Source organism: Coenobita brevimanus, chromosome 23 (genome assembly GCF_032717465.1).
Source record: "Coenobita brevimanus isolate Jiangsu-jjx chromosome 23, ASM3271746v2, whole genome shotgun sequence".
NCBI lineage: Eukaryota > Metazoa > Arthropoda > Malacostraca > Decapoda > Coenobitidae > Coenobita > Coenobita brevimanus.
Genome location: NC_136976.1, coordinates 54,310,482 through 54,327,760, shown reverse-complemented (window position 1 = coordinate 54,327,760; position 17,279 = coordinate 54,310,482). Strand labels below are relative to the sequence as shown.

The window sequence follows — 17,279 nt, the reverse complement described above, 5'->3', positions numbered from 1 at the left end:
TTGCATACGAGTACTGCATCAGTAGCTCTCAAGAGGTTGTTCTTGAGGTCTCTGAACTATTCATTAATGCCTCTGTCAATGGCTAAAACTTGTTTTCCATAATTTTATTATTATTATTATGATTGTACCCAGGAAACCATGTACTACGCTGGGTGTTAACCATGTAACTGGGGTTGTTGGCCAGGTTAAGTGTCCCCCAGATTCCCCTGTCCAAAATCAATCATGGCAGACATTTTGGAGAGGCCCCAACCAAATGGGCAGATTTGCATGGCCATGTGGTATGTGAGAGGTGTGAATTAGGAGAGCAAAAGGGTGGAAGTGGTGAATGTGCTCGAGTGCAAGATATCCCGTAGATAAAAGGGTGTGAAGTGGAGGAGTGGGAGGGTGTGAAATGTGTAAGATCGGGCATGAATGGACAAAGAAGATGCGTGGAAGGAGTTGCTTTGTTGATGAATGAAATGTGGCATAGTAGAATGAGAGATTACAATTGTGTCAGCCCGAGATGTATGTATGTCAAGTTCAAGTTTGAGAACTGAATGACAAACCAAGTGGCTTCCTGTACACCAGGAAACCATTTACAATGATGGGTGGTAACCATACGAATATTACCAGGTTAAGGCACTTTGTGGTTTAGTGAGTAATTAAGGCGCTCAAATCGGATTGAACTGGTGCAGATTTATATCCAAGAGATGGGTGGGGTTTATTGCTCATGTAATGCCATATGGATGAGTAAGAGTGGTCACTCTCATCTTAAATGTCAGGACCAACTTGCCAAGCCCCAGGCTTCTACACTTCTCATGGGGCAACATTGGATTGGGTGATGGGTGGATGGATGGAAAGTGGGGGTGATTGCAGCATATGCACTGTGTGATGACAGGAGTGAGAGAGAGAAAGACAGGTTTTGGGATGAGCTGGATGAAGCAGTGGGAGAAATGCCCAGGAGCTATAGTGATCATAATGGGCGATATGAGTGGAAGATTAGGCACTGGTCCTGAGGATGACTTAATAGGTTGTAATGGAGTACCAGGAGAATATAATAATGGGAAGTAACTGAAAGATATGTGTCAGGAAAGGAGGTTGTGCATTTCTAACTCATATACCAAACACAAAGTTGCACATTCACATACATGGTATAGTGGGAATGGGGATCATTTTAAAATGAACCTTTTTTTTTTTTTTTTTTTTTTTTTTTTTTTTTTATAACAAACAAGGAACCAAAGGCCAAGAGCCTGCAAATCATTCCTTCCAAGAAAAAAACAAAAACAATACAAAAGAGAGCCAAATTCAAGATTCGTTTATTTCGAGATGCCTGGACACTCTGCTTGAAAAAAGACTGGAGATCATAGGAAGTAGGCAATACAGACAGAGGGAGCCAGTTCCAGAGTTGACCTGTTGCATAAATGAAAGACTGGGAGTAATGTTTAACTCTTGCATTAGAGAGTTGGAGAGAAAAAGGATGAGAGTTTGGTGCTAGATGGGTGCTATGCACCCATCACAGAGGTGGGTGAAGGGATGCAAGCAGACAGTTCAGAGGAGCAGTGGCCATTGAAATACCAATAGAAAAGAGATAAAGATGCAACAGTGTGGTGAAGAGACAGAGGTTGAAGGGAGTCAGTAAGAGGAGAAGAGTTAATGAGGCCATAAGCCTTTGACTCCACCCTATTAAGAGCTGTATTAGGGGATCCTTCCCACACGGGAGTTGTACTCTACACGGGCAAATAAAACCCATGTACAGTATAAAGTCAACAACTGTGTAGGGGTAAAGAAGGTACAGAGTTGGCTTGGCACACTCAATCTCTTGGAAACAGATTTTACAAGAGATGCAATATGATCTTTCCAAGATAAGTCCCGAGTGAATGAAACCCCGGGCGTGTTCAAGGATGATGCAGGATTGAGCTGGATATTATTAAACATTAGTGGGTACTCCTGTGGAAGATAGTGTCGGTTTGATATGTGTAAAAACTGAGTTTTTGCTGCATTAAAAACAAGATTATTATTTTTACCCCAGTCAGAGATACGAGCCAAGTCAGACATTAGGTGTGCCATAGCCTTGTCCCTTGTTTGTTGAAGTAACCGCTGAGATGGACGTTGCGAGAAAATGGAAAGGTGAAGGGTGGAATCATCAGCGTACATGTGGATAGGGTTAGATGTACAGCTTAGAAGGCCATTGATGAACAAAAGAAGAGAGTTGGTGATAAGACAGAGCCCTGAGGAACACCACTGTTGATAGATCTAGGAGAAGAACGATGGCCATCTACAACAGCAGCTATAAAATGACCCGAAAGGAAGCTATAGATGAAGGCACGGATAGAAGGATAGAAGCCGTAAGAGGACAGTTTGGAAATTAAAGATTTATGCTAGACTCAATTGAAAGCCTTTGAGATGTCAAGTGCAGTGGCAAAGTTTTTGCTAAAGTCCTGAAAAGAGGATGACCAGGAGTCTGAAAAGTAGGTGAGAAGATCGCCAGTGGAGCATCCCTGATGGAACCCCTACTGATGATCAGAAAGAAGGTTGTGATAGGAAGGATGCTTTAAAATTTTTCTGTCAAGAATTGACCAAAAACTTCTGTGACACAGGATATTAAAGCAATTGGACGATAGTTAGAGGGTTGGGAATGGTCACCCTTCTTTGGGACTGGCTGAATGAGAGCAAACTTCCAGCAAGAAGGGAAGGTACGAGTTGTTAGACAAAGGCGAAAGAGTTTACCTAGGCAGGGTGTAAGCACAGTTCTTGAGGACAGCAGGAGAGATCTCATCAGGCCCATATGCCTTGTTAGTATTGAGGCCTGTGATGGTAGAAAATACATCAGGTGAAGAAATTTTGATGTCAGCCATGAGGAAATCAGAGAGGGGAAGTGATGAAGGAACAGCACCGTACTTGTCTAAGGTGGAATTGGAGGAGAAAATCTGAGCAGAGATGTGCTTTATCAATAGAAGAAATAGCTACAGAGCAGAAAAGAGGAGGGAAGGATAATTTTGATGTCAGCCATGAGGAAATCAGAGAGGGGAAGTGATGAAGGAACAGCACCGTACTTGTCTAAGGTGGAATTGGAGGAGAAAATCTGAGCAAAGAGATGTGCTTTATCAGTAGAAGAAATAGCTACAGAGCAGAAAAGAGGAGGGAAGGATGATGAGATAAAGTTGTTAGAAAGGCTTTTGGCAAGGTGCCAGAAGGAGCAGGAAGAATTCGAGTTGGAGAGTTGAGAGCATTAAGTACGGATGAAATTATTTTTAGCAGAGCGAAGGATAAAAGACTTTGCACGATTCCGGGCAGAAGCATAAACAAGACGTGATTCAGGGTTGGGTTGGCTCTGGTACCTTTTATAGGTGGTCTTCTTGTGGACAGCGTGATTAAACCAAGGCTTTTTTTTTTTTTTTTTTTTTTTTTTTTAGTCAAACCATATTAGAAAGGAATGTATTCTTCCATGCCCGAGAGAATAACCTCCATAATGCACATGGCACACTCAGATCCCTGCCAGGGAAGCAATAATCATTCCAGGGAAAATAAAAAATCAAAAGTATGGCCTGAAGGGCCTCCTAGTCAGCAGCTCCAAAGTGCCACAACCAGTGTTTCTTTGGAGGGTCCACAGCCTGCACTGGGGTGATAGGACAGGTTAAGGTAATAAGGTTGTGATCAGAGGAGCCCAACAGAGAAGATTAACAGCATAAGCTGAAGGATTAGTTGTAAGGAAAAGGTCTGGTATTTTGGAACTCTCTCCAAGGCTGTCAGGGATATTGGTATAATGTAGTTCAAGTTGCACTAGGTCTTTAAAAATAGAAAATGTAGGATTGTTCACAAGGTGGATCAGTGAAAGGAAAGGAGAGCAAAAAGTGGTTGTGAACATTGAAATATCCTAGAATGGAGGTTTCAGAGAAACGAGAAAGTGACGTGATGTGTTCCATAGTAAGATAGTCGAAGAATTTTTCATAGAAGAATTAGGGGATAAGTAAACAGCACAGATATATTTAGTCAGAGAATTACAGGAAAGCCGAAGCCAGAGAGTGGAGAATTCAGAAGAATCAAGGTGAGGAACATGAGAGCAAGGTAAGTAGTATTAAATGAGCTATAAACTCCAGTTTCTCCAGGGATATCAGCCCACACAAGCATACTCCAGTTGTAGTGCATCTATTAAATCACCAGGCATCTTTTTTCACCCAGCGTAGTGTATGGTTTCTTGGTTTACAGGATACCATTTGGATTTTCACTGTGTGTAGTCACTTGAAGGCAGCACTACATCAAGTGAGTGGATGGTGGGTGCCCCAACCAACAAAAAAAAAGGCATGTGCTGGTGGTTAGGTGTGTGAGGTGTAGCCTGTATTCCGGGGTTTTAAATGAAGCATTTAACTGGGCTTTGCATATTGTTTATTTACACGATTGTTAGGACATCCCCCCCCCCCTTTCTGTTTCTGGGATTTAACCCATTCCATTTAGTGATGTTGGGAAATGGTTTAGGTGATGGTGAGCGGTGAATAGAGCAGTATACAGTCATTACTCATTTTACGATGTTTTGGTTTATGATATTTTGCTACAACAATAATAGAAAAGGCCCATCCCAAAACTCGATGTGCAATAAATTTCCTGCTGTAATGATTTTGCCATTGGAAAGCGCCAGGCACACGCAAGGTGACTGTCGCTTGTCTCAGGCAAGATGGCGGCCCGGCGTGCAGGCATTATTATGGTTCAGGTCCCGCCACCCCTTCAAAGCCCTGTCTTTTCAACTTGTTTATGTGTGCCCCCCTGTTATCATCACCTCTCAGTCAAACATCGTACTACAGTACTGTGGATTTGTGTTTCTAGTGGTAAGGTCAGTGCCAGTGTAGGCCCCAGTGCTTTGGTTGGTGCAGGTATGGGTCCCAGTGCTAAGGTTGGTGCAGGTATGGGCCGGATTCCCCTCCCCCTAACCTCTTCCTGTCTGACTCAGAGGCTGACCACTAGTGCCTATAAGCACAGGCTGTCCCCCAGCCTCGGGGGGGACAACTTGGAGGCGAGTTGGACCAACACAGGAATGAATGAAGGTGGGTTGTCATTTATGGTTCAGTCCTGGTTAGGTGACTTTGGGGAGCTGAGTAGACATAACCCCCTTTTTATAATGGGTTTCAATGTACCGATTTACAATAAAATCGGTATACGATAAAGTATGACCTGACGTAACCCCATCGTAAAACGAGTAATGACTATATTGTGAGAGTGATTGGAAAGATATTGGAAGTGACTGAATGAGAGGTATGTATGAATATTTAGTATTGCAAGTATGGTTGTCAATGCTGTTTCAGTTATGAAAAGGAAGAAGACATTGAGAGAATGATTGTCAGTGGGTATTTTATTTATTTACTTATTTATTTTATTTATTTTCAATGTATTTATGTATTTATTTGTATGGTGCAGCCTTTAATGGACCAGTACTTTGAGCGGATGTACCAGCTAAGCACCAATGTGGACCTGCTGGCGCGGATCCGCTTCATGCTGCAGGACGTGCTGGACCTGCGCGCTGCTAATTGGGTTCCTCGCAAGGTGGCCCAAGTTGATGGTCCTCGCACCATCAGACAGGTGCAGTGTTTGAGCTTAAGAGTTACAGTATATTTGAGGCAAAAGAATGCAAATGTAGAAAAATAGCATTTTTCACTTAACATAGTGTAAATATGCCACACACCTTCCTGGATGCTCAGGCTTATGTGGTGTACTGTGTAATTCCCCACTGCCTTTTCCCCTCCATTTTTGTATAATGTCAGTATATCATTGTTTGTTCTCCACAGAGCAGAATTTTTTTGTACATGCTAGATATAAATAAGTGGCCATCATGTATCTGACCCACTTGATTAGTTGTAGATATTAGTTTCAAATTCATATTGAAGTAATTCAGTGTGTGAAGTAAGAGTATCAAGACTACTGCATATTTAAGCAATTAAAAAAAAAAAAAAAAAAAATCTCTAACCTTGACTAAGGAAGAGAATAAAAATAGAGATATTATATGACCTCCCAAAGTTTGTTGTTACCTGAGCACTTTGGAACGATATATATGTGTGGAGATAATTCTCCTTGAAATGCTCTGCAGTACGGGAATTTCCTGTCAGTATGCAGTGCGTTACATGGATGAGGAGAGTTGATGCTTGAAGTTTTATCATTATCATTCAGTCCTTTATTGCCTCATCAGGAGTGTAGTGGCCTAAGGGTAGGCTAGTGAATCTAGGCATATGAAACAAGAATGACTAATTAATCATTCCTGTTTTAGAGATTTAGAAGCTGCTAGTGTTACCTCATGCAATAGCCTTGTTTAAAAGGAAAATATAAGAACAGAAGAATAAATATGATGCAGCAGAGAGTAATGGAATTTGTGTGAAGTTCAACCTAATATTATGAGTAGACTTCAGTTTGTTATGTACCACATTTCTTGGCCCATAACATGCACTTTTTTTTCCCACATACTATTCCTAAACCTCCCTGCGTGTTTGTGCCAATGTCAGACATTAATGGTAGGTTAATGATGATCCTGTATGGTTCCTGGTCCTGTGAGTGGCGGTCTACCCAGAAGTGATGATAATAAGGAAGCACATAATATTATGTTTTGGAAGTATCTTGTTCCACCTTTTTTTTTTACGATGTACATTTACTGTTTGTAACTATTTATGTAAAACCCCTTTTAGTCAGCATTCTTTTAGTCAGAAATACGGTTAAGTCAGCAAGGCAAAAAAATATTCATGTAAAAATTAATTTTGAATTTTAATTAAATACCTAAAAGTCAGAAAAAGTATACTGTAGTCGGCAGTGTGCCGTTATTGGAGATCCAAACTTGGCTAGGCATCATGCCATTGTGACGCTGCACTTGTCTTGCTCTAGCATGAAGTCAGGAAATTAGTCGAGAAGCCAAATCCCTGCCCCAGTCCTGCTCCCACCATCGTGTGTAACAGATCTCTGCCTTGCATGCCTGTGATTGTGCTGGTGTTGCACACATTTTTTTAGTTTTAAGTGCATATCATGCTTCATTGTGTCTGCTTCTGGACCCAAGGTGCCTTCAGGAAGGAAGGGGATGAAACTAAAGACTCTTGGCCTTTAAGATAAGCTCAAAGTCTCGTTGAGAATTGATGCTGCAGCCTCGATGTGTTTTGTGTGCATTGAGTTTGATATATCCAGCATTGTGTACCTGTGCTTATGGTTAGAATATTTTTATACAGAAGTGATTGTGAGCCTCCCTAACACCTCTATATCCTGCCACAAGGCCATCCCCTTGCAACACTTGGATTGTACCTTATTCCTGTATGCAAACACTTTTTTTTTTTTTTTGTGAGGGGGGGGGGGAGGCCGCTACCACAAGTCAGCAGTTCAGTTAGTTTCCGCCCCTGTTGTGCCAGCTTAAAAGAGTTTTACTGTTATTAATATATTGAAGATATAAGAAATTTTAACTGAAATGTTGTAGTGCTGTTAATTGCAGCAGATGTTTGTGGTACTGTGATATGATGTTTACTGCACCATGTACCAAACAGCTGTTGAAATTACACATTCACATTTTTATCCCTTCACATCATGGGGGGGTGGGGGGAAGAAAGTAAAGCAAGGGAAAATAGTAATGAGTGTCTTACTGTTCAGAGTTCTAGGCTAGGTGTGTAGCCCAGCTTATTTAGGTGATAATTTCTTTACTCCTGGTATTTCCTTGTAAAGCATTGAAAGAATATGAAACTAAGGTGGCAGATCAAATAAAGAGGGACAATGGGGATATCACACTGTAGGTGAGCAGTGTGTGAAGAATGAAGTAGGAATGGTAGTGGTGAACAGTGACAATGTTAACCCCTACACCGCGGGCTTGTTTTACCAATGACTTGCGTGTGCCGCGGGGTTATTTGGGCTCCGACAGACTCTCAAAAAATATTTGCCAAAAATCAGTTATTAGTCCTAGAATAATAAAATTACATATGCTTATGGCACATACCTTCAGCTTTCTCCTGGAATGATTGTTGAGCCTTCGTCGGTTACCGTAGGACTTGTGGAGACCTCTGAAGTAGGGTAACGAAGTCTCCACTTTACACTTCCCGACAACCCGTAATATGATTACCACAGCCAGATACAAACACTATAAACACTATTCTACAATTTTCAAGTAGTTTGGGATCCATACTCAAAAAAAAAAAAACACTGTGAAAGCAATGGAAATTATGAGCGCGTCTGATCGTCGCACTGGCACTAGTTCGCTCATGGTAGTCTGTCATTTATTATTCATAAAACCCCTCACACTTTATATTTCTATTACTATATAACACTTATATATATCTACAGTCTTTATCCATAAGTTTCCTTCAGTAGTATTAGTTTATTGTCACTGTAGGGATTCAATTTCTTTCAGTAAAATACGTAGCATTCACTTTCTCGTCCTGTATACTGGCATTGAGAGTGAATGTCACTTTCATCTTCACTCTCATAACTCATAGCATTCAGACATGCTAGAGTGAAACTTTCACTTTCATTACTCCTAGGGTATATACTTGTATTCTTATAATACTACTCATTTACATTTCTATTTACGTTCTCTATTTTATTTACGTTATTTACATTTCTATTTTATTTACACTGTGTTGTGCACTGTCACTTGAAATAACTTATAAAACTATTTTCCATTGTTCACGTATATTTACATTCATTACTTTCACTTGCTGTTTACACATTATTTACACATTATTTACAATTCCACTTGCACTGTTTTACTCAATAGAAAGATCGTAGTCACTCTTTATCAATTGTCAGCCCTTTACCTCTTTCCACACGAGGTTTAGTAGGGGGTAAAGGTCACAGAGCCATTTGCTTGGGGGTGAAAAAAGGCCTTGAAGTCAGCAAGATGAAACATACGTCCTCTCACTTCGGAAGATGAGAGTACACTGATAACGCAGGGGCCAGGCCAGCCAGCCTAGAGGCCTGCTTTAGGGGTTATTCAGAGTTACCAATATTACTTCTTGAAACAGCTAAGTCTAGCACTGATATGATTGGCAGGAAATCTAGACAATACATTATAAATTTGGTAGTTCCAGGTGAATGTTAATATCATTTAGGCTTCTCCCTTCCCTCCTTACATGTATATTTATTATGAAAATAGATTAGAGGCCTACTTAGGAGATGTATAATCAGAGCTACCAATGTTAAATCTTGAAACAGCTTTGTGTAGCACTGATATGATTGGCAGGAAATCTAGACAATACATTATAAATTAGGTAGTTCCAGGTGAATGTAAATATCACTTAGGCTTCTCCCTTCTCTCCTTACATGTATATTTATTACGAAAATAGATTATACGGCATATTTCAAGGGGAAAAAAACAGCGAAAATTAGCGAACGAGTGCACGTGAGGTGTTGTCAGGTGATAATTAGCCAATTCCAGGTGTATGGCACTCTCACTTACCTGATTTCTTTCTTGTATATATTATTTGGTATAAGAATACGACATAGGGCTTATTTCAATGGATGAAATCAGTGAAAAATTCCAGGGAAGATTTACTTAGCGTAGCATGGCCGGGCAGGCGAGAGGATAGGGTAATGGAGGGGGGGTAGGGAGGGGAGTCAAGAACGGGGAGAAATGGCTAAATTGTCAACAATGGATGGGAGTACAGATGAGATTAGGAGTGCTGACTAGTGTTGGACATTGTCAGTACTGATAGATGATACAAGCCCCCACTTGAAAGCCCGGGTGAATTCAAAATAACACCGAATCACAAAAGCGACGCCCCGCGGTATGATCCCTTGCTCCCAAGCGTCACGAAAGTGACGCCCCGCGGTTAAGGGGTTAAAGATGTTTGGAGAGGGCATTATAATTGGTTTCTGAATGAGGAACTTGGATTGAACAGGAAGGGTTTGGAGTCGGCAGATCCAGTCTTTGGCCCATGGCCTTTGATGCTGTTATTGTCAACAGGGCAATAGGCAGGATGCAGCTGGAGAAGGTGGCAGGTGTGTCTGAGTTGTCTGCTGATATGCTTAAGGCCTCAGGAGATACAGGAGTGGGGTTAGTTACGGATTTGATAAATACGATTGTGTGCGAGTGTGTTGTCCCAGATGACTGGCTGATGAGTGTGAATGTGTACAAGGGGAATGGTGATGCACTGGAAAGAGGAAATTATAGAGACATAAAACTTTTAAATGTGAAGGTAATGGAGAGAGTTCTAGAAGGTGTGAATAGAGAAAGAGTGAATATAGATAAAATGTAGTATGGGTTTATCCGAGGCAGAGGGACCCTGATGCCATATTTATTGTTCAACAGCTTAAGGAAATATATATAGGAAAGAAAAGGGATCTGTACTTTGTTTTTATCGATTTGGAGAAGGCCTTTGACAGTCCCAAGGGAAGTGGCGAAGAGGGCAGTGAGAAAGCTTGGGATTGGGGAGTGCTGATAATAGTGATTATGGCTATGTATGACACCCAGGTGAGAGTGAAAGGAGATTTGAGTGTTGAGTTTTCCGTGAATGGTGGTGTGTATCAGGGGTCATTCTTGAGCCTCATATTGTTTATCAGCATGATTGAAGCCTTCTCATGTGACACCAGAAAAGGACACCAGTGGGAGATGTGTGCCAGTGATTTGGTATTGGTTGCAGAGAATGAAAGGGAGGCAGAGGAAAGATTTAAAAATTGGAGAGATAAAGTGGGACATAAGGGCATGAAAGTACTGTAAATGTGGATAAAACAAAGGTGATGGTATCCACCCCCCAGAGGCTGTCGAAGAGAAGAGGAGGACAGCATGGGGGCCAAACCATCGCAAACCCCCCCGGCCCCTCACGGGGCTCAAGTACGTGGGAGTGGCTTCGGTCGCCCGGGCAAATACCACATCTCCAAACACAACACACACAACAACACCGTTTTTTCTACACCGAGAAATGACTCCCCGGCTGTCATTTCTCGACAACTTCTTCTAGCTGGGAACATTGAGAGCAATCCAGGACCCACCAACAAATACATATATCCAACATGCTCAAAACCCATCACGTCGAGCCGACAGGCAAAGGGTTCAGTTCAGTGCAACTCCTGCAAGAACTGGACCCATTACACCTGCACAACACTTGCATCCAAAAAACATTACACAAACACCTGGACCTGCTCCTTATGCTCTTTCCCCCCACCCACCAACCCCCCTTCCAATCCTACTCCTACTTCCTTCACACCTCCACAGCCAAACCCACCGATCCTTCCCACACCATCCAGTCCCCCAACTCCTCCCATTCCAACCCATCCTAATCCACCTCAACCCATACCTCCATCACAACCTCCTCCTACCCCTTCCCCTCCACCCACACCACCTCACCCCCGTGCTGCAGCAGCCAACACACATCGAACACACAACATAAACATCTTTCAGTTAAACATAGATGGCATAAACACCAACAAACAAGAACTCACACAATTCATCAAACAAAGAACATGCACATTGGCATCTTACAAGAAACAAAACTACACAGAACACAGAAAACACCAACATTTCATAACTTCACCACCATTCGACAAGATCGGGCCGACGGCGGTGGCGGTGGACTCATCACCCTGGTACACAAATCCATCAACTTTGCAGACACCAGTGCACACACAAAGTCACTTCTCCCCCCACATGACACCACAACAGAAATACAATCAATCAAAATACGCACTGGTAACAAATCACATATAACAATTGCTAACACATACATTCCCCCCCCAATCGTTGACCACAGTACCACACAATTACTCTCCACAGATACAGCACGTCACTAACATACCCAACATCATCCTGGGTGGTGATTTCAATGCCAAGTCTTTGGCCTGACATGTCAACAACCCTGACACAGACAGAGGGTTGGTAATACAATCCCAGACAGACCATCTTTTCATACTAAACATACTAGACCAACATACCCATATCCCACACCCAGCCCTCTTCCTCCCATCATCTCCAGACATCACCTTCTGCTCCCCAAACCTCGCCCCCACTACATCATGGAGAGTGGTCAAAACCCTAGGTTCTAATCACCTCTCAATCATCATCACTACCAAAACCAGAATCACCTCAGCTGGCCGCAGACACTATCTGTCTATCTATTGCTAGGCGCCTCAATTCCGTTTGGAGTGGCCACAAACAAATCGCCTCCAAGTCGCCCTGTCCCTCGTCATTTCACTGCCCTGCTCCCAACTCACACCCCCCTCTCTCATATACCTCTCCACCCCATCCCTCCATCTCATCCTCGGCCTCCCCCTCCCTCTTCCCCCCCTCCACCTTACTCACATACACTCTCTTCGTCAGTCTTTCACCCTCCATCCTCTCCACATGGCCAAACCACCTCAGTGTGTTCCTCATAACGCTTCCTATCACATCCACATCCACACTGCAACGCTCCTTTATATCCTCATTCATCAGCCTGTCTCTCCATGTGACTCCACAGGCTCCCCTTAAATAACTCATTTCCACTGCTCTCACTCTTGACTTGTGTCCTTCCAACAACGTCCAAGCTTCACTTCCATACGTTAGAGTTCGTATCACAATACTGGCATGTAGTAACTTTTTCACTTCCATGCTCACTTCCCTGTTTCTTATCACTGCTTTCAAAGAACCAGCAACCTTTCTTCCCTGCTGTGCCCTTTCAAGCACTTCACCCTCCAAACCTCCATCCTTACTCATCACACTACCCAAGTACTTAAATGTACTCACATTTTCCAATTCCTCACCATCCAACCTCGCTGTACATTCACTGACTTCACCTCTCTCAAAGACCATCACTTTACTCTTCCCTATATTCACCTTTAGATTCCGTTTCTTACACACTCTCCCAAACTCATCCACCAAGCCTTGCAGCTCCCCTTCGTCTTCACTCAACAACACAGTATCATCTGCAAACAACAGTACAGGGAGTTTCCAAACACTATCCTCTCTCACCAGGGCCACTCCAACATCCACTACCCTACCTTGTACCTCTTTTATTACCCCATCCATGTACAGATTGAACAACCATGGAGACATGACACATCCCTGTTTCAACCCAACTTTCAGACAGAAAAATTCACTTAGTTCACCATCCACACGCACTGCAGCCTTCGCACCATCGTACATACTCTTCACAGCATTCAACAACTTCCCATCTACTCCATATATTCTTAACACTTTCCACAATCCTTGTCTATCCACCCTGTCATGCTTTCTCCAAATCCATGAAAGCCGCATTCAACTTCTTTCCCTTCTCTAGAAACTTTTCCACTAAAGATCTAAGAATGAATATCTGATCTACACAACCTCTTCCCTTCCTAAAGCCTCCCTGTTCTTCTCCAACTAATTTCTCTGTTCTTTCTCTAACTCTGTCAATAAGTATCCTACCATAAACTTTTCCTATTATACTAAGAAGACAAATGCCCCTATGATTACCACACACTTCTTTTTCCCCTTTTCCCTTGTACAAGGGAATAATTATACCTGACTTCCAATCCTCCGGGACTCTACCTTCCTCCCAGGCCAATCTGCACATCTTCCACATCGATTCTACTACTTTCTCTCCCCCATGCTTCAGCATTTCACCACTCACTCCATCAGTTCCTGGGGCTTTCCCCGATTTAACTTTCTTCATTGCTTCCACAACTTCTATCCTACTGATTTCTTCCTGTCTTCTCACCTCCCTCCCTCTCCCAGCCATTCCCCAGCCACTTATACTTGCATTACTTCCATCCTCTATGTTCAACAATTCCTTAAAGTGTTCTCTCCATCTGCTCACTTTTTCTTCCTTCTCCACTAGTAATCTACCATTTTTATCTTTCACTCCCCTGCTAACTTCACTTCCACCCTGTCTTACTCTTTTCACCTCTTTCCAGAACATTTTCTTACAGTCCCTCCACTTTACACTCAAATTCCTTCCAAATTCCTCATCCACTCTCTTCTTACTAATCTTTTCACCTCTCTCTTTCTTTCTACATATAACTCTCTCTTGCGCCTCTCAACTTCTTCCACGCCCCTATTTCTCATCCATTCATTGTATGCTTTCTTCTTTTGTGCCACAGCCTGTCTCACCTCTTCAGTCCACCACGCTGTTCCTTGCACCCCCCTCCGTCTTCTCTTCCTTCCACACACCACATCACATGCTGCACATATTTCTTCTGTAAATATCCTACACACACCTTCCACGTCTCCCATCTGCTCCAATTCATATTTGCCCAATCGTTCCTCCACTTCTCTCTTATACTCTGCCTTTTTCTCATCCTCTTGTAACCTGTCCACTCTCCTTGCAACTACTTCTTCCTCTCGTCTTTCCCTTCTTCTATTCCTCCATCTTACTTGAATCCTAATTCTGGCCACCACCAAGTAGTGGTCAGAAAGTCCACTCCCCCAACCTCTGTAAGCTCTTGCATCCATTACACATCTTCGCATCCTTTCATCCACACACACATAATCAATCATTGCCTTCCTTTCATTCAGTTCACCACTCTCCTTGCAACTACTCCTTCCTCTCGTCCTTCCCTTCTTCTATTCCTCCATCTTGCTTGAATCCTAATTCTGGCCACCACCAAGTAGTGGTCAGAAAGTCCACTCCCCCAACCTCTATAAGCTCTTGCATCCATTACACATCTTCGCATCCGTTCATCCACACACACATAATCAATCATTGCCTTCCTTTCATTCAGTTCACCACCCACCCTTCTCATCACTTGCCATGTATACCTGTGGATCATTTTATGCCTGAAGAGGGTATTGGCTATCACCAACCCCCTCCCAGCACAAATGTCCACTAACGCACTCCCATTCTCATCTATCTCAGCAGGCACACCCCACTCACCAACTATTCCATTCACCTTCACATTCCCAACTTTACCATTCATATCACCGATCAAAAACACTCTCTCATTCCTTCCAAACTTTACCATGCACACTTCTACATTTGTCCAGAACTCTTCTCTCACTCTTCTAGCACGATCTTGCATTGGCCGCATACACACACACAATCGCCCACATTTGTATTCCAACTTTCAACTTTACCCATACAATCCTTGACCCAACTGATCCATATTGTCTTATGCTCTTCTTCCATCTTTTACTCACAACTATAGATACTCCTTCCTTTGCCCTCTCATTCTCACCTACTCCTGCACATATACCCCATCCATACTCCCATTCTCTCACACTTTCTCCTCCCCATTTTGTTTCAGTTATTCCACATACATCCACTTTCGCACCCTCAAGCACCTGGACAATCTCTTTCTCTTTCACCTCATCATTCACTCCCCTTACATTTCACTTTCCAATACCCATGTCCTTTGTCCGGTCCTTGGTCGTCATCATTTGGTCAGTCTTTGTCCGAGGCTTATTGTTTGTTTTTTTTAGTTAGTTGTTTTCCGGGGAGGGGCACTAACCCTCCGCCAACCCTTTTAGTCGCCTTTTATGACAAGCAGGGATACTGGGGGAGTATTCTTGAAGAAAAAACCCTACCCCCAGGAGTGCCACAGACACACATACACTAATTATAAGAGAGCCAACTGGGAGGCCTTTGTAACTGAAACTGAACAACATTTCGAAACACTAAACAGTACACTCATCACAAACATCAACACCACTGTGCACACTTTCAATAGTTTTACAAAACGAAGACAAAAGACACATCCCTAGAGGCAACAGAAAGAGAGACAACCCCAACTTCACACCAGAAATTCAAGGCTTCATCAGACAACGGGACACACTGCAACACTCCCCAACACCCCATACACAGGACATCGTACAACAAATACAAGGACTCAACACTCAAATAAACAATAAAATATCAGAACAGCAAACACTAAACTGGAAAAATTACCTCCAAACACTTGACCACAAAACAAACATCAGTAAACTCTACAAAACACTAAACAGCATCACAGTTTCCAACAGCAACACCACACAATCACACGCTGCCATCACAACAACAGACACCTTACCCTCAAACAAACAACAAGCAACCACTCTCGTCAATCACTTTTCACAAGTCAGCCATCTAAACCCCCCATCCCGAAGACCGACGTATCATCCGACGTAAGAGACAGTTCCCCACAGACTCAGACTACGCACCTTTCACTTACAACCAGACGAAGCACATCATTAACAACCTCGAGCACTCATCTGCCTGTGGACCAGACAGCATAAGCAACATTCACCTTAAACACCAAGGACCACAAGGCATACAAGCACTCACCAACATATCAAACTACAGCTACTCACACAACATAATATCCAACATCTGGAAGCATGGCAATATCATCACTATCCCTAAACCCAACAAGACCCCACGTTACCCTCCTCACACCGCCCCGTCACACTCCTCTGCACCCCCTGTAAAGTCACCGAACGACTGGTACTACAACTATAGTATAACACATTTTAAGTGGCCCCTGAAGGCTGCGTCTGTCACCTGTGCCTTGCTGCCACGCTTCCACTGACCTCTCGTAGGCCAAGGCTATTTTTAGGTGGCCTTGGTACAGCCCACCATTTACCCTCCCCCTCCTCTTCCCCTCTCACTCTGTGTGTGTGTGTGTGTGTGTGTGTGTGTGTGTGTGTGTGTGTGCACGCATTTATTATCATTATTATTATTATTATTATTATTATTATTATATTTCGGCTTTATTTCCACACCACCTAAGAGGGAAAGGTCTTGGCACATTTTTTTTTTTTTTCAGAGGTTTCCCCAGTAGGCCTATTCCTCTATTTCTTTCTTATCTGCAGAGGTACTGTACACTTACTCAGAACACTCCTCATCCGAAGATGTGAGAGAGATGATGAAAGAATCATGAACTTGTCGACTACAACATCTCTTCTTGCATCATCTGCTTGTATTTTTTCAGCATGTGTAACAACATTTCTCCAATTCTCCATTGTGATGCTGTTAATTGCTTTGTGGGTGAGTGGCTTCAAATCGGCAATCTTGAATGTGTTTCTCTTGGACACATACTCCTTAACTTGAGCCCATATCAATTCAATTTGATTGTATTGGCAGTGATATGGGGGAAGCCGCACAACCCTATGGCCATGGTCTGAGGCCATTTTGTCAATAACATAATTGACATCTGTATTTGATGTGTATTGACTTACAAGGTGTAGGAGCTGAACCTTGAGGAGACCTTCATGTACTTGTACTCCCTTCTTCTGGAGCCATTCGATGATAGTGGCTCTATTACTGGCAGCTGTTGGAGGCTTATCTATTTTCCTAGAGTGATAAGACGCATTGTCCATCACAATAATTGAAGAAGGGAGAATATTTGGCAGAAGTTGATGCTGAAACCACTTTTCAAAAGTATCTGCATTCATTTGATTGTGGTAGTCACCATCATTTTTTGCCATGAAG

At 42.8% G+C, this 17,279-nt stretch overlaps 1 protein-coding gene across 1 annotated transcript in view; it reads left to right on the top strand.

Moving 5' to 3' along the window:
• Positions 1-17,279, top strand: part of NAT1 (N-acetyltransferase 1) — a 221,574-nt gene that overhangs the window by 43,805 nt on the left and 160,490 nt on the right. Inside the window, exon 7 of the mRNA XM_080267270.1 lies at positions 5,386-5,547. Within this exon, the coding sequence (XP_080123396.1) occupies positions 5,386-5,547 (162 nt within the window). The remainder of the gene's footprint in view (positions 1-5,385; positions 5,548-17,279) is intronic.